We start from the raw sequence: 21,830 nt of genomic DNA, 5'->3' as shown, positions 1-21,830 counted from the left end.
CGGTAATCTGATAAAACCGAATTTTATAAAATAATGTTACGTACCTTTGATGTCAATCTCAGAGTACATCTTCCTCAGGTCGTGCATGACGCAGTCCAGGTACAGCTCTCCTGTTCCCAGCACCACATGTTCTCCGGATTCTTCTACGCGGGTGGAAAGTAGCGGATAACTCTTGTTCACCTGGGGTCAACAACAAACTATATTATACACTTTATTTTATTCATACTGTGCACAAAGTTCTAAGACTAAGATTGTAGACGAAGGTTAACCGAGTCTGTGCAATAAGCACGTTTTTTAATGACGCGCTCTTCGTTACCGTGTACGGCAGGCTGGTCATCCACTATTTGCACATTCACACGCCCTTATTTATGGCTTTGTTGCTTGATTATTTTTATTTTATATTATAGAAACAAACAGTACATGATTTACAGAGATGCAATGTCTGCTAGGTGGTATGTTTATTCCTTAATTACCAGATGACGTATGTAGTATACAGGTGTGTGTGTGTATTGTATAAGTGGATGTTTGTGTGTGTGTGTGTGAACAGTTTAAATTATTGACATGATGCCACATTTGAATTTGGGCAGTGAATCTGAAAAAATGTCAATGTTAGAGTTTAGACAAATATTATTTAGAGTATGAAGAGCTCGGTTAATTGGTGAATTAGATGCTGCATTTGTTTTATAATTTAGCGTATGGAATAGCACTGAATGTCGTTTACGTCTCAAAGGTATGTTAAAATTAATAAGGGACAGAAGTTCGGTACAGTCTATGTTATTGTTTAAAATTCTGTGAATAAATATTGAGCCGTCGTTGCTGCAAAGTTTCAAATGTACACTCAAAGTTATTGTTGAATTTGGAAGTAATATATTTTATAAATTTGTTTTGGATACATTCTATACTATCTATGTCAAGTTTATATTGTGGATTCCAAATTTGCGATGCATATTCCAGTGTACTTCTGACTAATGCGAAATCTAACATTACGATTGTACGCGGATTACTGAATATTTTACTTACACGTAGCACGAAACCAAGCATTTTATACGACCTATTAACGATTGAGTCAATGTGTAGAATAATTTAAAAGGTGGAACATATAGAGACATCTGACCGAGATGAAGAGGGATTATCGAGAAACTTTAATATTACAGTTTATTGATATTACCGACTTTACAGTGATCTACCCAAAAGCATCACATGACAATATATGTTACATTTCGCGGTTTTTTATCTAATTAATTTACTTTTCGTGATTAATAAGTTATAATTTGTGATACTTGTGCAAATGAGTGGTTATTATTAGTTTGCAAAGTGTGTTTGCTGTAAGATTTTCGAGTTTTTGTTTTACGAAAATAATTGTAAAATTACTTTGACCGATATATTTTCTAAGTGAACGATGGCGTAAACGACACACAGCCTTAATAATTCACAGCCATACTAATACCTTCCGGCATTAAAAAGGTTAATGGTCAGCTCTTGATGAACATCTGTTGTTATCAGTGCTATAATTAATATCGACTCAGGGTAGAAGGCCTGTGCAGTGAACATATTCAGTTCCCTCCATAGACATATGAATATTAGTAGACCTGCCCTAAGTGATTAAAAGCGTATTATCCCCACTCCCCATACCGGTTCCATTGGAGCCGGCTGAGCTCGCGTATGGCTTCCCGTGAATCTTGAGAATGTGACGTCATCATTCTTGTTCTAACTAGCGTCGAGCTATGGTCGAAGCATTTTACAAAATAACACGGCAAAATGGTTGCTTGTGATATGAAAACTTGTAAAAATAGATGTGAAAAAGAGAATAAACCCAATTGTCGTATTACATTCCATAAGTAAGCATTATTTTACTTTATTTTAAGCTTATTCACACCGTATTATATGGATCAGTTTTAGAAATATATACTATCACATCACAATGTAGCGATTCTCAAGTATGCTCATCGTTGTTTACTGGGGTAAGTAAATTATGAAACATTTGTAAAAGTGTCTTAACTAAATACTCTGAAACTAACTACGACTCTGAAAATAAAAGAAATTTACTTTGCCGAATTTGGACTTCGCAAATTAGTTCATAACGTGGCGAGTAATTTGCGCTCCCATGTAAAAATGTCTATTCATTCAAAAGCAGATTTTACTTTTAAAAACTAAATGGTGATATTATAAGGCGAGATGCCTATTTACTATCAGATTGATTTATTGACGAATCAGTCAGCTTTACCCTCTTCGTTCTTCAACAGTTGATTTTACCCCTCATCCTTAATTTCTAGTCTATTAATATTCATATGTCTGTGGTTCCCTCAGTGTGTTTCGTATCAAACCTGGATGTTATGGAAGCTTGTGCGTGAAATCATACCATCATCATCTTTGAAGAACATCAAAGAGGTAAGTCGGATTCCTTCCTTACTCCATGTTCACCATCTCCAAGCTAGACGGCGATATAGTAACCAAGTATGTAATATGTACTAAGATAATAAAATCACTGGTGTACTTGGTTTAGCTCTCGAGTTTACGCACGCGGCGGTCTACTAAATTTGACATATAAATACCGTATTATTAGGACAGTAGTTATTAGATAATCCAGCAGTGAATTACTGAGAGAATACTGTATTACAATTATTTGGAAGTGTCTATTATAAACTTTTAAACGAAAATATAAGTGTAGTGTTTGGTGTTTGCGTTCGGGTAGCTTCGGGTTCTACCGAACATAACCGAACGCTACTAAAGGCCTCGGATTACATCGTCGGGTGGCGGGAAGCCATTCTATCGCTAGACGGCCTTTAGGCAACTTGTTACTTGTATTGTCAGTTTATTATATTCCTAATTAAACAACCTCCGTATATAAGTATCTACGACTATTAATAGATATATTACCAGTTCCTCGTTATCCTCGTTAGAATACTGGAGATTAAGGGCCCAGTATTCTATCCTGTAAAACATCAATACGTTACAATAAGGCATTGTGTTTTTTCTTTCTAACACTGTTTAAATCATATATCGTGGGACTAAGAGATAGAAGGAAATGGTCAAGAGGTAGGTTGCTACCTTTCGGAGTCCGTCCAGCATCTTGGGCAGCTCGGAGGGGTTGACTGGCTCCACGGCGATCTTGACCACGCTCTGCGTGTTGAACTTAAGCGGCCTGAAGATGTACAGCTCCTCGTCCCCGCCCCCGTCCATGGCGTCCATGATGGTGGAGGTCTTCACGATGGGCTGGTCAACCCCCTCCATCAGCACCCAGTTGCCGGCTGGAACGCGATTCAATTCCACCTGGAAACCAATCAAATTGTTTATTTACATACATAACTGTAGGATTCAGACTGGTTGACGGGTATTTCATTGGAACCAGCTCGAAGGAGCTAGTGCGATACTTGAAGGAGCAGAACACCAGTTCACAATTCATGTTGGCTTCATGACAACGGGTCGTTCCTGCGTAAGTCGGCTCGCATGTGGAACGATCTACCGGCATCTATTTTTATCATATAATTCAAGACTCCCATTAATAAATCCTTTCCTACAGCCCCTGTGGATTCCTATATATTCCTATTCCTACCTGAACCTGAAGAACCTGCATCACAACTCACAATGCTACCAACGAGGTGACGAGTTCTAGTTTCCCTGTCTTTACATTGTACAGAAAGGGGCGACGAAATAAAAATATTATTTTTTTAATGATAAACTAATGTTTATAAGACAAGATTTTTTATGCATAGCACAAAGGACAACAAATTATTATAAGCAATTTTTTCAATTTGTATGGATATTTCGAGAGACTAATTATTGCTTTGTGCTATGCATAAACAAACCTTGACTTATAAACATTAGTTTATCATTAAAAAAATAATAATCTTTAACCACTCAGAACATTAGAACGTCAAAAGACGTAAATATGATAATAGCGGTCAAGACATTAGAACGTCTTTTCACGTAAACGCGCGAGATTTTACAAAAATCGATTTATTTCCATCACTAGTATACGGATTGCCATGATTTAAAAAACAGAGTATCGATAATGAATAACGCTACGCATCTGTATTCAAGAATATCTATGGAACGTAGAGTTGCATTATCTAAGCCGATTGAATCTGTCATCTTGTTCGTTCATAATTTATTGCGTTTCTAAATAATTTATTAAAAATATTTTAGTTTGAACGGTTAATATTTTGAGGTGACTAATAGTTTTTAATTATATTTCTTCAATATATAAAGTGTTATTTCTTTATGGTACTCAGAAAAAAGTATATTTTTCACAGCTTTGAAATAATGGGAAGCGATTCTTACATATTTTTGACGTTTTCATAAAATGTATATTTAGTAACGCAAATATTTATGTATAACAACACAATGCGATAGTGGATTTTATAATCTTTCCAAAACATTTTTTAGAATGATGCTACGTTTCCCAAAACGTGAGTTATGAAGCTTTTAGCAAAACTCGTAAATAGCACAAAAATGATCACGTTTTGACAGTTCTCAAAGGAACACATAGTAAATAAATGTCTTTGTCTGAGAGGTTAATGTCGGTAGAAGGCAATGGCGTTTAAATTCCAGTGAATGTTTATTTTCCTAAAATTCTGTCATCTATAATATATATCAATGTGTTCGTATTGAATCATTATTGAATTCCATGTTTTATCAATCATATTTAAAAATAAAATTCAAAGTATTTTTTACCACTTAGGGTAAATATATTCTAAAATTTAATAAGTAAGAACAGTAATGTATAATGTTATGGCATATAAAAAAGTGCTGAATAACCTTTTGATGACAATGTTACATTTAAATTTCTGCAAAACTCCCCAACTTTGCGACCAACAGAATATCATCACGGTTAAATGGATTATAAAAGAGATAATAGAAGTTCAGCTTACTTTATAGCGAGCCTCGAAGATCCACAGCCTTCCGACAGTCATGATCCTGGAGTCCTCTTCGTCTTGAAGGGAATAGTTCTCTCCCAGGATACGCACCCGCTGCCCTGCGTACAGGGTGCCGGACATCACGCGAGCCAGAACCTGAACAACAACAACACAATGTTACATCCCTGTATGATGAACTTACTCTGGCAACCCGGTGCGTGAGTGCGAGACAATTCTTCTTCTTCTTTCGTAAGTTGGGGGAGTCTGCGAGTCTTGGCCACTGTGGACCTGAATAATCCCTCTAGGGAATTAATGGAGCGATCATTCTTTGACCACATGTCCGGTGATCTGAGTTGCGCTGCATTTACACCGAGCTGAATACTTAAGGCCCCCTTACTATATTGATGGAAGACCAGAGTTTACGAGGCAGTGAAAATCCAGGCTGTCTCTCAGTGGGCTCGTGTACGAGATGGGCATTCCTCAAGCGTTTGGTAAGTTCCATCTTCTGAAGTGAGAGACTCCTTCCACCCAGAAGGGTTTTCGGAACTTCAGGAGGCATGCAGAGCGAGAGATGACATCATTGTGCAAAGGTATTACGCTATTCCCTACAGTATAATAACTGTATGGGCACAATCTTTCCAAAATCCCTTCGATCGATATGCTTGGAGTTACTCTAAGTCACCAGCTCAGGTACGGGGGCTCCGTTGAAACCAAATCCAAGTTAGTCTCTCAGAAGCTGGTCGTACTGTACAGGGCCCGCAGATACATTAACAGTACACAACTGCTGACCATGTACAAATCCCACCGTTGATTTTGGCAGCCATCCCTTGTCTATAGCCCCATAATACTTTAAAAAAAACCCTCGACTCTGTTTAATAAAATACCTAATCTTAACATAATGATTGCAATCTTTAGAGCCCGAGCATTAGGTGGGAATACTGCCCTTGTTCTAATGATCGAGTCCCCAATTGATCCTTTTCGGCACTTTACACAGTTGAGAAGCGTGCCAAATGCGCGCCCAACATTTGTACGAGGTTGACATTTGTCACATGAGAACGGATCGTTTGTAGGACTCGTTCTCGAGTTCAACAGCTCGGCTGTGAAATGATTTGGGGGTCTCTTCCAAGACCCATGTTCACAACACAAGAAAGTAAAAAACAAAAGGGTAATCTCTCACCTGAAAGAAGGTACAGTCATCGTTGGGGTACATCTTGGTGGAGTGCGCGATAAGGCGACCGTTCTGGTCGCACTCGGCCATGTCCATGAACGCGCCGCTCTCCGGGGGTCCCGTGTACGTGTGCGAGATCTTGGTGCGTGCATTGTCCACCGGCGACTTGATGTGCTGAACACACATGCTCACGAAGCCACTGCCAATTCGAAAAGAGAATGATTTTATAAAGAAATAATAATAATAATATTTGGCTAATTTATACAGCGCCGTTTTCGTGAGAAATCACCTCAAGGGCGCTGTACAAATATATTTCTTAAATAGTTAATACTAGAACTACTGACTTATCTCTACGACTTATATCTAGTGACTTACGACTAAGGCCTATAACTACTATCTTAACGACATATATACGAGTATTTACATATTTAGCAACTTACAATCTAATCTTACTAACGCCAGAAGAAGAAGGAAGTTCCATTATATTAGGGTGTTTTTATTGTTAGCTGGATATATATGTTAAATGAATGAAATGAATGAATAAAATCAATCGTCAATCTTAAATGCATTTAGATGATTCATCTGCCAACAATTAAACCAATTGACTTGTTATGTTCCCGCTGATATTGTCCATTGTTCATTGGTAAGCAAGTCAATAGCAAAATTGAATGAACGGAATCGCTAGATAATGTAACAATTACGGTATAAAAAAAAGAAATATTTGGATAGAATGACGGATTTATGGAAATGAGTGTCTGAAAAAGTGAGTTTTTAGTTTGGATCTAAATTCTGTTGGGTTGGTTATACATCTCAATTCCATAGGAAGTTTATTCCAAGCTTTAGGGCCAGATACTCCGAATGCACGATCACCAAACTTAGTGTTCGAATTTCGCTTTTTCCACGAGTATAAAGATTTACAAACAGAAAACATACTCACCTGAAAAGTGACTTCAGATAAACAAACTCTTGTTTACTTGGAGAAGAGATGATTTTGCATGCAGAGGACACATTACATGATTTTACATTATTTGTTACTGTTGATGCAACTATATGCTTCTCCCTTATAATAATAATAATATTTGGATGATTTGCATAGCGCCGTTTTTGTGCAAAATCACCTCAAGGGCGCTGTACAAATATACAGGGTGTATCGGCAAGTACCCGACAAACTTTAAGCAGCTTTTCCTTAGCACATTTGGAGTAAAAAATGTTATGGGCACTTTGCTGTCCGGTAACATTTTTTTTCAATTAAAAAAAAAAAAATTATAAAAATATCCACATTCCGTCACTGTCATTGGCATTGTTTCTCGTGTTCAACAGCCATTATTAGCAAGTGTGTCAAAAAGCGTCTTCGCTCTTTCATACACACTAAATAATAATAGTTAAAAATGAGACGAATGGTGCCGTGCCATTTCGTTGTGATTGTAAAAGCGCGCCAATGTAGGTACGTACGTATATTATTCAACGAAACTCGAATAAAATATTGCCAGATGGGTTTTCAAACTGTGACAAAGGATAAAACAGTGGTGAAAATATGAATGGTAAATTTTTTATTAAAAAAAAATGTTACCGGACAGCAAAGTGCCCATAAGATTTTTTACTCCAAATGTGCTAAGGAATAGCTGGTTAAAGTTTGTCGGGTACGTGCCGATACACCCTGTAAATGCATATAATGTACAGTACCATATTTAGCTTACTTGTTTATTAGCGAAATTTAGATAAAGGATTTAAGTGCGAGGCATGGAACTGGCAAAGAAAGGATGAAAGTAGTTTGAATGCTGTTGAAATGAGATCCCTGAGGCGTATGTGTGGTAAAACCATGTATGATCGTGTGAGGAATGTGGATATCCGCAAAGAGTGCAAGGCTGATGTAAGCGTAATGAGTAAGATCAAGAAAGGGACGCTTAGATGGTTTGGGCATGTAGAGCGAATGAGTGAAGATAGGAGTGTAAGGAGGATATATGATGCAAATGTGAATGGTAGCAGAAGTCGGGGACGCCCGAGGAAGACATGGCACGACCAAGTGAATCAGATACTTGAGTCGGGCCATGTCAAGAGTCAGAACAATAGAAGAGTATGTATGAATGTGAATGAGGCAAGGAGTGTGTGCCAAGACCGGGTTGTTTGGCGGTCCGTCCTCTCTGCCTACCCCTGCGGAGAAACGGCGTGATGGTTAGTTAGTTAGTTAGTTAGACATGGACTTTCTGGTATTTCCTCAAACATATGTTACTGCATTCCTCCACCTAATTATCCATTATACTTACCTGTCAGTGTGGAGTACCTACATGTCTACATCAGTGACATTACAACAATATACATTACCAGTCTGTTAAGAAAGCCTGTGCCATGAACATACTAAGTGCTCCCTCAGTGAGTATAATATTGAATCTATTACGGAAACGTGTGCATTGATTACCAGCCAGTGTCCCTCAGGGTTATAATATCAATTCGCAACAAGACGTATACCAGAAGACCAGGGGTAAGTCAGAATTCCTACCCAATTATAACTGTTAACTGTTCGGTCAATTTGAAAAGTTATATTTATCGATGTAAATCACTCGACATTAATCTTAATTATAAGCCACTAGTTATAAGTCACTAGCTATGAAACTTAGTTGTAAGCCAAAGTCTAAGTGAAAGGAATAAATTAAATGCATAAATTAAGTTGCTAAGCGCCCTTGAAGTGATTTTCTCACGAAAACGGCGCTATACAAATAATCCAATCATTATTTTTATTATTACAGTCCACTTTGTGAACAGAACCACAAATTGATTCACAGACAATATTTTGATATTAAATTTATTAGAAGACTAGAAGCAAAAGTAGAGTTAATATTTTTTTTAAATATAAATACTTTAATCGTTCAATTATGGACTGGAGATGAATTCAATTGTGAATTATATATAAGTGTACCAGACAGCAGATGGATGTACCTAAATAATTAAGAAAATGAATATTCTGATATCACACATTTTACGATGCCGACTCCTTTGAGGATTATCTCGCACGATGATAAGATTTTAACGTGTCATATCGCCAGTTCAAGGATGAATTACTCGCACGACAAAACTGTGGGACCTTAGTAATTAATTCTCGGCGCTATGACGCCTTATAATATTTCTGTTTAGATATAGGAATAATTGCTCCACACACAGACATATGAATATATAGACTAGAAATTAAAGGTGAGGGGTAAAATCAACCGTTGAAGAACGAAGGGGGTAAAGCTGACTGTGATTCGTCAATAAATCAATCTGACGGTATATAGGCATCTCGCAGTATAATATAACCATTTAGTTCTTAAAAGTAAAATCTGTTTTTGAATGAATAGACATTTTTACATGGGAGCGCAAATTACTCGCCACGTTATGAACAAATTTGCGAAATCCAAATTCGGCAAAAAAAAATTTCTTCTATTTTCAGAGTCGAATATTTTGTTTACGTATTTAGTTAAGACACTTTTATAAGTGTTCATAATTTACTTCCCAGTAACAACGATGCGCACACTTGAGAATCACTACATTCGACCAATGTTGGAGGGTTGTCACAACCGTTCTGTTCCTATTAATAATAAAATATTGAAATCTTTAAGAAAATATATAACATTTCACTTTTAAGAAGATAATATAAAAGTAAAACAACTAAAAAAACAAATGAAATTATATACACACAGTTTTTACCGGCGATTCCTAAGAGTATTTGGAGTAAAAATTTGGACATCATTTTGCCTTCCGATGACACTTTTTCAATTAAAAACAAAAAACATGATTTTCTATCACACATCGCCACTCGGTATAACCTAGCGCATTACGTGATATGCACTCCTTCTCGTTCCAGCAGTACCGTACATACGAAACGAGCGCATACCTAACACGTGGTACCTAAAGCGCAAAAGGCGAAGGCACATCCCTGATTCTTATGCAAACGGCTTTGTATTTTGCGTCCAGATGTATCTCGATGTGATAGTATATGTTTCTACAACTGATTATGAATCAGTTGTAGAAACATATACTATCAATACACATATATACACAATAATATGTTATACGACGTGAATAAGCTTAAAACGATGCTTACATATCGAATGTAATACGACAATTGGGTTTATTCTCTTTTTCACATCTATTTTTACAAGTTTTCATAGCACAAGCCACAATTTTGCCGTGTTATTTCATAAAATGCCTCGACCATAGCTCGACGCTAGTTCAAACAAGAATGATGACGTCACATTCTCAAGATTCACGGGAAGCCATACGCGAGCCCAGCCGGCTCCAATGGAACCGGTATGGGGAGTGGGGAATAATACGCTTTTAATCACTTAGGGCAGGTCTACTAATATTCATATGTCTATGGCTCCACATTAACACGTGTAGAAACTGTATTTTAACCCAATAAATACGCAAACAACTGGCCCAACCAGTCAGTTGTTCGACGACATTCGCGAACTTGTGTTTCATTGCAAATCCTTACCCAAGGTACCTCCGAGAGGAAACCGGCACTTTACAGTCAATGTCACTGGCGTAGGTGTCCAGTACAATAATCATAGATAAAATTAAAGATCTTGATATCGTCTTTGATCCCAAACTGACGTTCTAGGACCACATATCAAGTCTCACTCCAGCTCACTATAAACTCCTGGGTTTTATCAACAGAACGTCAAAACAGCCCGTCAAAACAGATATGGACTTACTGGAGGCAATGAATAATGCTAAGAATAGCCTAGGCTGTAAGGATTATTACCTGAAGTCTCCGAAGAAGCGGCTGCAGACTAGTCGGAGCAGCGGGCGGATGTTCAGCTTGGACTCCTCCTTGCTAAGTTTGATGCCCAGCTCCTGCAGTACTCCGTTCAGGGTTCCGTCAACATCTCCCACAACCTGACAATTTTCAAATAAGAGGTTTTAAGATGTGGAGTTTTCAATTTAGTAGGGGGAAGTTCCGGGAAGTAAAAAGGTATGAGGGGCGGATAGGAAACTGGTGTCCATTATGGATCCATCTCTCCGACTGCGGTGCAAGGCGATGTATCAGAGGGTCCGACTGGAGAGGTCAAAGTGTAGCAGTTCACTTTTGCCCCGCTACTGTTTAAGAATATTTCACAAACTCTATCCAAAGACCGCCTTCATCTATGGCACTCTTGGTCTATGGTCGGTCGAGTAGGAACGCGGCTGACGATTTCTAGAGAAGGCCAGTACCGCCAGTACCAATCGGACAGCCTTGGAGCGAGGTCGCGCCAACAGGAAGGATTCGGGCAACTGCACCAGACGACAAAAATTTACGGGAGATGCTGATGGCAGATTTAGCTAGTTTAATGTAATCGCTGGTCATCATGTCTATCTTATAAATTTTGCAGTTCTTTCCTAAGAGCTGTATGACGCCCATTTCTGTGAATCAGGTCAGATATTAATCTTGTACACAATGTCACATTTTTAACTGTTTATTGCTATCATTTAATTTCCTTCCGTGCGAGCAAATCTTCGAATTGCCGCTCGCCCCTTGAGATCATGTTAATCATGTCAATTTGAGAGTCTCTAGTTCTATTTGATTTGAATAATTGTAAATTAATCATCGTCTTTCTTATTCAATGTCAAAGCAATCCCAACCCACAAACTAATCATGTTACAATGGCGCCCTAGCGTGGTTGATTTGAATATGAGTTCATAATGTTACAAAAGGATCTCCCTCAGCCGGCCTCTCCAGATACGGCCTGCCACAGACACATCCGCCACCAAGACCTGGAACCTCATGCTGCTACCTGCTAAGCCAGCGGACGCAGCTTGCCACTCGGGGTGATCTATAGAAGAGGTGTTTGTTGTACAAACTCACTAGAATAAAGATGGAAATTCACCTGCGCGAAGATCTTGTAAAGCGGCTCCAAGATGAACTCGACAAAGCTGCGCTGGGCCGAGCTGTGCGGGGACTTCTTGCTGAACTTGCGCGTCTTGGGGCTGAAGTACATGTCGCCCCACAGCTGGCGGGCCAGGTCTGCCGGGCGCATGGACGTGGCGCCGTTGGCTTGACGGTAGATCGTGGCAAAAGACTCGAGCGTGAAGCACACGTCGAACTGGGAGGATGCGAAGCACACATTGCCTGCAACAAACATCAATTAACACACTTGTACGTGAACAAAAGTCATTTGGTTTGGTTAAAAGTCACGATAACATAACAATATCAGATTGATAGGCTTAACTGATGACGATTTTCCAAGCATGGTTGCGCTCATTAAGTGTGTCGATAGCCAAGCCGATATTGACAACGAAATAAATACTAGCATGAAAAATGAACTGCCTGTTGAGTCAGATGTCTTCTCTCATCTCTGGTACTATGATAGGACAAATCAAAGCTCACCCCCCTACTACACATTTCAAAATGGTCAACCCAAAGGTAAACAACGCTATTTCTGATACCATATTATGGTATCAACAAAAATAAAAAATAAATGGTAAAAAATTACTACTCTCGCTCTATTGATAAATCAAAGTGATAATAGAAACATCTATTGAAAATCTGTTAGCATTATTTTTGTGAGACTTGATATCATAGCTTCAAACCATTTTGACGATAATCATTGGTACAGATTTTTAAAAACGAAACGCATAATCTAAAATATACTTATTATCAATAGTAATTACCGAGGAGTGGCGACACTACAGGAGCTGTGCCCCCGGCCGTAGCCGTTGCGGCCAACAGCCCGTTCACCTCGTCCACAATGTGCTTCAGTTTGTAGTACGCGTCCTGCGGTGGCAGCTTTAACTCCAGGATCAGGCGGTCAATCTACAATAACAGAAAGACACAAAATTCATCGCTAAACTTATATTACGTACTTACATATCTTATTATCTCGACGACAATATCAACCATGTTGGAATTTTAACCTTTATGCTTTGAAAACTGTATAGAATTAAATGTTACCTTATTGATGCAAAGTGTGACCGCCAGTTGCTCTTGAATGGCGTGAGCGAGCATTCGCTCCGTGTTTAGCATCACTCCTTCTGCGGCATCCACAAATAATACCACGCCTGAAATAAAAACAAAGAGACGATATATAAATTCTGAATAACTGTTAATAATCTGGTTTCCTAATATTAAATCCTCGTATGTTCATTTAAATTACCGTAACTTCACGCAGCAATTCATCACAGAGCGATTTTGTACCATGGAAGTATTAGATTGATAAAAATAATGGAATGTAATTAGGTGGCCATAGCTCAATTGGTTAAGAGTCAATCTCAGTTAGACTAGAGGACCTGGGTTAGAGTCCCAGTTGCGACCATTTTAATTTCTGTGCCTGTTTCATATTTTCATTGAGAGTTGTAGATATTACCTTCGTCAATGATAAATTATAACAATGAAGTATATAAGTTATCACTAACCATCGACCAGGCGCATGGCCGCGGTGGCCTCGTCACTGAAGTTGACATGCCCGGGGGTGTCCATGACGTTGAGGAGGTGCGACTTTCCTCGCGTATCCTGCAGCAGCAGCGTGACGGGCGCCGCCTTAACCGACACGCCGCGCTCGCGCTCCACCAGCAGCGTGTCGCAGTAGCGCAGGCCGTGCTCCGCCGTGGCCAGCGAGGGGTGCGTCTGGCGGATCAGACAGTCAACAAAGCTCGTCTTTCCTGCAAACATACACGATATATTATTCACGGCAGTCATGGTACATTCATTCCGGAAGATCTATGCATCCAAAAAAGATGTTCAATAAGATGGGTTGTTATATATCATCTCCAAATTCATCGATGCGTTCCTTTCTGGTTTCATATTGGCGAACCAAATGAACAAATACATTGTGCGATTTTGAAGTTAACTTTGTTCTGTATTACATTCAAGCAAAATAATATAAATCAATTTAAAGTTCGACTGGATTCTTATTTGGAGAGAAGAAGGGATTAACGCCTCAGGCCTTTGGCATATTCTTTCAGAATTTGTGTGTAATAAAATGGAATATTTCTGTAAGGTATTTGAAAGCTAAAAATTGTTTTTGAAAGGTGATCCAATTTTATTATTAGAAAAAAAATGTCATTTTTGAAATATTAAAAGTTTGAATGTAAACGTAAAAATTTTTTAAAAATGGCTCACTCTTAGTTTTATCGTCTAAACACTGAATAAAAATTACAGATGGTGAAAAAAAAACAAACACATTTTATTAGACAAATGTATAAATGTACACAAATATACATAATTACTACAAAAAAAGTTCAAATACACAATGTACTCGAAGCAACAACAAAAACTTACTACAAATACCGATAACACATACTACGTTTGGTCAACGAAACTTTAAATACTTTGCGATAAGACATATTGTATTAAATAAAAAAAATAAAATAAATAAAAAAAAAACTTAAAATAAGACGGTACAATTTACGAAAAAATTAATTAGAAAAAAACAAGTAAAATATATTACGAAAATGGACTCGGTCGCGGGAGCTGGGCAATTCAAAGATTAAAAGAATTAGGCTTTCGAAACAAGGCAAAGGAATTCGATGGAGTTATGTTATGAAATTACTCATAAGTGCGTCGCATTCGTCTTTGAAAATTGTATGACTTATCTAGTAGTTAATATATCAATGATCATAAATGAATATTCAATAAGATTATCAGTTGATAATATGAAAAAGAATTTACCGTTATGCAGGTGCCCCAGCAATGCCACGTTCCTCACCAGCTGCGGGGAGTCCATCATGTCGGCCAGGTACTCCATGCTGTAGCTGGTCTCCGGCAGCTGTTGCTCCCGCAGCTGGAACTTCTTCTTCTTCACCGGCTCCACCAGCGGCTGGTCCAGCGCCTGCGTATCCTCCTCCTGCACTATGGTCTCCACGTCGGGCCCGTACACTTCCACAGCTTGGGGGTAGTATCTGAACGCAAGAAGCAGTGGATTAGAAAACGTGTCAACAAGCTGATGACAGGGCTTTCCAAGGCTGTTTTTGTGGAAAACCACCTCAAGGGCACTGTAGATAGTAGTCCAGTCAAGATGTACATCCGTGCTTGCAAAAGGTCCAGTCATTCTGAATTTTTTATATGTTGTTAGGACCTAAACCAGTATTAAAAAAAAAATTTTGCAACTTCGAAAGTGCTGTGCGAGCGGCGGTGGACCTAAAAAACCAGGAAATTTTCGGATTTTTTTCAGTTTTTGCTCAATATCTCAGTAAAGGAAGGGTCTGACCGGTGTAGTCTGTATACATACTTTTAAAGAATACTAAATTTGCTATAATTTGAGACCAAAGCAGGCTATATAAAGCCATTGGTTTTCAAGATACAGTTCTTCAAAAATAGGCAATTTTTTCCAAAAAGTGAAATTTTTTCGAAATGGCCACTTATTTTGTAAAATAATTTCTAAAATACGCATCTCACGTCAAATATTGTATGAAATAAAGTTGTTGTAAATTTAATAAGCTTTTATTTGAGACTAAATTGATATCTGTAGACTAAACGGTTCTCTCAAAAATGGCAGATAACCAAAAACAGTCATAAGTGGGTTTTGGGTGAAATGCAAATAAACTGTTCTCGCGTCTTTTTATGGTTTTATTGTGCTGTGAAGTAAATCCATTAATCATCGTGGGTTTATCCTAGGGTTATAATATAATTACGACTTTTTCAAATTTCAAGTACCCATTAGTACCTATACCCATGGGTACCCATATGAATGGGCACGCATATTCACGAGCTGTTCGAGCCCACATTTTGGCAAACCTCACACTGGCCAGCATTGTTTTTTATGAGGTTGACATAACTCCTGAGGAGCGAGACGAGACTGAAAAATTGCTGCGAGACACTGAAAGGTCTCTCACTATATCAGCAGAAGAAATTGATACCTACCAAATACTAAAGGCAAAATTTAAAAGTGCCTTGGAGAAAATTAAAGCGAATGGTCCAACATCACAGTTGTGGGTCCAATACTTTCGTATGACCACTTTGATAAAACTATTCATCCAGGCAGAACGTGCTGGTGATTGGAACCTTCATTTGTACACTTTCCACAAGATGCTCCCTTTTTTCCACGCAGCTGGACATTTTTTGTATGCTAAGAGCGCGCACCTCTATCTTCAGGATATGATGGCTCTATAAGATCGGATGGATAAAAGTGAATACGACATGTTCACAAAAGGATCCTTCACCATTCGCCGGTCTGACAAGTTTTGGTCTGGGTTGTGGTCAGACCTAACAATTGAGCAGAAGCTGATGCGATCCATGAAAACCTACGGTGGGTTGACCCAAGGAAGAGGAATCTCCGGAAGTGTTCTGGCAAGGTGGACAACAGGAATGGTGTTTATGTTGAACATTTGTGAAGAACTGGAAAGTTTTTGCAGCTTATCATGTCATACTGGAGAGCAGCATGTAGACATGAGACCTTCTCGAATCATCCGAGATAATAGTGATGTGGAAAAACTAAAAAACTGGTTTGCTCTCCACCCTCCATTTCCCAAAACTGACAGTTTAATTTCTATCAGTAGTGGTTTACTGGCAGGTCCTGAAATTAATTTCCACACAGCCCAGAGAGTTGGAACGGAAGGAGTAATGAAAATTGTGGGGAAAATGTACGACAAGGTAGTAATAAAACGGAAAAATAAAGTTACCATGCTGGTATCGATCACCTCAACCGTTAAACTGCCGGACAAAAACAAAAGAGTGGCTGTGGATCCGCTCACAATTTTTCAGCGAGTGTGTATTGCAAAGAAATCTGAACAGGATTTACAGGATGACTTCAAGTATGAGTTGGCCCCGTTCCCGATGTCTCTGTTCAATGAACAAGGGATGCGCAAGGGCACAAAATCTACTCTGTACTCTGCCTTCACTCCTCTTTCCAGCCACACGCCGATAGATGCCAGCACTCACGTCATTTTGGATGTTGGCTACCTCTTGCACAAGGTCGTGTGGCAGCGGAAGAGCACGGTTCGAGCACTTTTGGCGCGTTATACCACCTACGTCCGAAACCACTTTGGGAAGAACGTCTCCATCGTTTTTGACGGCTACCCCGAAGATGCTACCAAAAGAAAACACCAAAACAGCGGAACGACTCCGGCGCTACGCAGCTCATTCCAGCTACGAATTGACTTTCGATGAATTCACAGTAATTCAAATTGCTCAAGAGCATGTATTGGGCAATGAAAACAATAAGAGACGCCTTATAACTCTTCTCTGTGACGCCTTTCAGAAGGAGGGAGTAGAAATGGCTGTTGCCGAAGAAGATGCTGATCGAGAGATCGTCATGATGGCGTTATCAAAAAGAGCAGATGCCGATCGGGTCGTCATAGTGTGGAGAAGATGTCGACCTGCTCGTTCTTCTCAATGGTTTAGGCGCTGAAAAGACGAACGTCTATCTTCAGAAGAGCACGAAGGGTGAAGCTGGTTGCTGTCACTACTCTACGACCTCCTACAACAACCAGGACTCCCGACAATTACCAGGAACGGTACTATTTACCCACGCGTTTGCCGGGTGCTCTACCACCTCAGCACCGTTTGGCCAAGGAAAGACCAAAATCAGAACACTTCTGAGCAAGAGTGAACCACTTGCTGAGCAAGTGGAGGTCTTCCTTCGGCCAGACTCTACCCCACAAGCCGTGAGTGAAGCAGGCATCAAGTGCTTCGTGGCTCTATATGGGGGTGACATCGCGAGGGATACTTTGTATTTCCTGAGGTATAAGACGTTTGTCACTTCAACAAACATAAACCTCGCCCGTTTGCCACCGACGGAAGATGCTGCAGGCCACCATGCAGCAAGGTGCTACCTCCAAGTGCAGAAGTGGCGGGGAGTCAACTTGAATCCCACTGAATGTGGGTGGAAGCTGTCTTCTCAAGGACTCACCCCCATCCCCACCACGATGGATCCCGCACCTCCTGCTCTTTTGCGAAAAATTTCGTGTAAATGCAATAAAGGATGCTCTGGGAGCTGCTCGTGTAGAAAGGCTGGGCTCCATTGCTCAGTCCTCTGTCAGTCATGCGGTGGCAAATTTTGCATTAACGTCCCGGATGTGGAGCTGAAATGCTCGGACGATGAATATGACCCGACTACAGACTGGGCGCCTCTCCCAGCTAAGATAAAAAGAAAGACATGATTTGGCAACCAAGACACAATACCTACATGATTTATATTAGTTTTATTTTTTGTGTACATGTAATTTGTCCTCATAGTAGGTACCATGATGTTTGTACAAGCATTTTGGTATGTAGGAATATAAAACAATGTTTGAAGATGACGTAATTCCCGATAGATGTAATATCTTTTCTTTTTTTCATCAAAAATCTGTTAACTGTTTGATAAATAAAACCATAAAAAGACGTGAGAACAGTTTATTTGCATTTCACCCAAAATCCACTTATGACTGTTTTTGGTTATCTGCCATTTTTGAGAGAACCGTTAAGTCTACAGATATTAATTTAGTTTCAAATGAAAGCTAATTAAATTTACAACAACTTTATTTCCCATAATATTTGACGTAGGATGCGTATTTTAGAAATTATTTTACAAAATAAGTGACCATTTCGAAAAAATTTCACTTTTTGGAAAAAATTGCCTATTTTTGAAGAACTGTATCTTGAAAACTAATGGCTGTGTATTGCTTAATTTGGTTTCAAATTATAGAAAATTTAGTCTACTTTAAAAGTATGTATACAGACTACACCGGTCAGACCCTTCCTTTACTGAGATATTGAGCAAAAACTGAAAAAAATCCGAAAATTTCCTGGTTTTTTAGGTCCACCGCCGGTCGCACAGCACTTTCGAAGTTGCAAAATTTTTTTTTTAATACTGGTTTAGGTCCTAACAACATATAAAAAATTCAGAATGACTGGACCTTTTGCAAGCACAACCCCCTTTTCATGTTTAACTTGACTGGACTAATAGGTAGCGTTATTGAAATAATGCCATTTTTGGGCAGATCCATTCAAGTTCCATGCCATTTATCCATCTACGTTCACAGCAAAAACTGTTTTAAAATTTCAATCACAGATGGCAGTAAAAGATATATAGTGACGGCTGGTATCGCGCTCTTTTTCCTACAATGGTAAAGTCAAGATCTTTTTTTTTACTTTATAGTGCACTATGAAGTACTTAATTATGCTATTAAAATAACCCTATGAGTCACCGTTTGGGAATAACTAACATAAAGACATTCAGTCAAATTTAAACATTACAGTAATTGAGGAAACTTTACTGGGGTAATAACCATTAATAATTTCTAACATTTTACTCCGAAATCAATTAAGAAATCAGTAATTGAAATTAAAATACCTATCTACAAATAATATAAATGTATCGTCTGTAAGTGGGATACCCACAGTTTGAATAATGCCTTCAGAGGGCGAAACAGCTGTCACGCGTAGTAATAATTACACAGCAAAACTTGTTTAAAAATAAACTGTTTTTATAAACCCAATAACAATACTATTGAATATATAAAAAATAAAAATTAAAATGGAGTTCTACAAATTAAACTTAATAACAATAAATAAGTCAAGAACTGTTGGAGATTACATTGAAACTGACGGGTTGTGCGATCGGCGTTTGGCATATCACTTATTTTGTTTCAAGTGTACCACCCTTGCATTAGCAGTTATTTTAGTGAAATAAAAGCACACTAAGAAAGTTACTCTGCCTCGGTTTTGGCAGTAAATCAGAATTTTCAGTTGAGCGAAACTAATTATTTACATCTATGATTGGGAATGGTTTTTATAAATATTAATTCAACATTTTCAGTGTGAAGGGAAAACTTAGTGAGACATTCGACGCAACCAAAGCCAGGCTGAAGTACATCTTAAGAAAACCTCAAATATTATGTAAAGTGCTTGGTTTCTTAGCCTGTTAAGTGTCCAATCGCATAATTCAATTGTTATGTTATTGAGAAACAGCAAATACTATAAACGTAACCTCAAAAACAAACTTATTAAATGGTTAAAGATATAATATTAACCTCTTGTCTTCGTGAAGGACGACAGCCATGGGCGCCGGTTCTGCCTCTCCTTCGGGGTCATCGTCTTCATCCATAGCGTCTTCGTCGACATCTCTTGGCTCCTGCTGCCCATAAACACTCTGCTCATCGTCCGAATCTGACTCCAAATCAGGACCGATGTAATTTCCGAACTCGTCGTAGAGATCGCCGTCCATTTTTATTCAGTTTGACTAATAATTAAATGAAACTAAATAAGTTTTTGGACTCGCAAAACACCGGTGCTGTCAAATAAACGACGCCAATCGAAACATGTAAACATAACCTGAAAATCATCTGAAAATCATCAGAAAATGTTTATGGAAACAGGGATGCCATAATCAAAATAATTTACTAGGGATACCATGTGAAACATTTCAATATATTTATTTTTACGTTTTCTTATTCCGAAAATAATGGATATTATTAATAACATAAAAAAACATTTTATCCAATGCAGTTTTGTGATAGATCACCTGAAGTGTGCTTTATACTAAAAAATCAATTCTGAAATAAGACGTAGTTGGGATGATGCATTAAGACAATTTTGTTTTTCAAACCCCTAATCAACATTTTTCCCAGAAATGAACTGTTTCTGTAAAAAAAACCCAACCTACAAATTAAAAATTAACAAATTACCTTAAACAAAGCAAAAATTGTTTCGCAACTAATAAATCTTTTTTAAATATCGCTCCATAATGATCTGGAAAATTATCGTTAATATTTCATAAAAAATATTATAACATGAATTCATTTGGTTTTAACTTTGTTATTAAAATAATATAAATATTATAGTAATTTAGCACAGATCGGATTTGTCGTTGCCTTAAAACAATGTGATACAATAGATGGATGGTTTAAACCAATAATTTTTCTCTCTCTTTACAATCAATGATCCATATATAGTCCAGTCAGTGGGGGATAAAAAAGGGCTCCACCTTGCAAAAGGTTAGGTAGTAGCGATTTTCACATATGTTGTTAAGATTGGGACTCTAAAGAAAAAAAAAAGTTTTCGACCTTGTGGGGGTCGAGCTCGATCCGCCATCTTGGATTGAAGGTGCCAAAATTTGGTTTTTTCAAAATAATTATGAAATGGTTGATTTTACAACCAAATTATTGAATACAATCTTAAAGACAGCTAAATTACCTACATTTTTTTAAGAAAGTTTTTTTTTGTAAGTCTAATAGGTAACGAGTTACAGCGGTTGAAAGAAGAAAATTTTGACAAAAAATTGTAGAACTCCAGTTTTCTTGATAAATTTTGTACGAACATATTACACAATATCATTTTAACGTATTTCTACGTTACAATATACTTATATAGCATCATCCGTATACTCGATGACGTTGATTTGTTATAGTGGGATCCTAGTCTACAGCTGACTTGGCAACACTGATTGAGTCCTGGTTACAGGACGTTGCCTGGATGCTCATGTCTGCAGATGTTCTTTTCGATGAAACAATGCCAGTTCAAGTTTCACAAGAACGATTTTTAGCCAATGAAAATAACAAAGTCCGTCTGATTTCGATGCTTACAAAGCAATTTATACAGGATGATTTTACAGTTAAGCAGGCTGAAGAAGATGCTGATGAGTTGATTGTCAATACTGCGATTTCCTTGTGTTCATCATATGACGCTGTTTTCATTATTGGCGAAGACATTGATCTCCTAGTTCTGCTGACAGCATTAGCACCACCCAAAAGTAGTATATATCTTCGCAAACCCGGGAGAGGCAAAACTTTTGAAAGACTGTGTTCCGCGAATAGTGTGAAATACAAAGAGGCGGCTGAGAATGTTCTGTTTCTTCATGGCATTTAAGGCATTTAGCGGCTGCGATACAACATCGTCCTTCTTCAACCAAGGAAAAACAAAATTTTGTTCGCTT

The 21,830-nt window shown here is 38.3% G+C and overlaps 1 protein-coding gene across 1 annotated transcript in view; it reads right to left on the bottom strand.

Moving 5' to 3' along the window:
* LOC149415130 (116 kDa U5 small nuclear ribonucleoprotein component) overlaps window positions 1-20,232 on the bottom strand; it is a 28,622-nt gene extending 8,390 nt beyond the window's left edge. Inside the window, exons 1-11 of the mRNA XM_089643295.1 lie at window positions 19,930-20,232; window positions 14,648-14,877; window positions 13,393-13,638; window positions 12,932-13,038; window positions 12,652-12,793; window positions 11,868-12,109; window positions 10,766-10,899; window positions 6,034-6,223; window positions 4,872-5,012; window positions 3,049-3,270; window positions 45-180 (exon numbers count right to left, since the gene is read on the bottom strand). Coding sequence (XP_089499421.1) covers window positions 45-180; window positions 3,049-3,270; window positions 4,872-5,012; window positions 6,034-6,223; window positions 10,766-10,899; window positions 11,868-12,109; window positions 12,652-12,793; window positions 12,932-13,038; window positions 13,393-13,638; window positions 14,648-14,877; window positions 19,930-20,123 — 1,984 coding nt within the window. The 5' untranslated portion in view covers window positions 20,124-20,232. The remainder of the gene's footprint in view (window positions 1-44; window positions 181-3,048; window positions 3,271-4,871; window positions 5,013-6,033; window positions 6,224-10,765; window positions 10,900-11,867; window positions 12,110-12,651; window positions 12,794-12,931; window positions 13,039-13,392; window positions 13,639-14,647; window positions 14,878-19,929) is intronic.
* Window positions 20,233-21,830: the final 1,598 nt, after the last annotated feature.

The sequence above is a fragment of the Hesperophylax consimilis genome, chromosome 19 (assembly GCF_061612785.1).
Source record: "Hesperophylax consimilis isolate HC1 chromosome 19, BYU_Hcon_1.0, whole genome shotgun sequence".
NCBI classification, from domain to species: Eukaryota; Metazoa; Arthropoda; class Insecta; order Trichoptera; family Limnephilidae; genus Hesperophylax; species Hesperophylax consimilis.
This window is presented reverse-complemented; position numbering and strand designations above follow the sequence as displayed.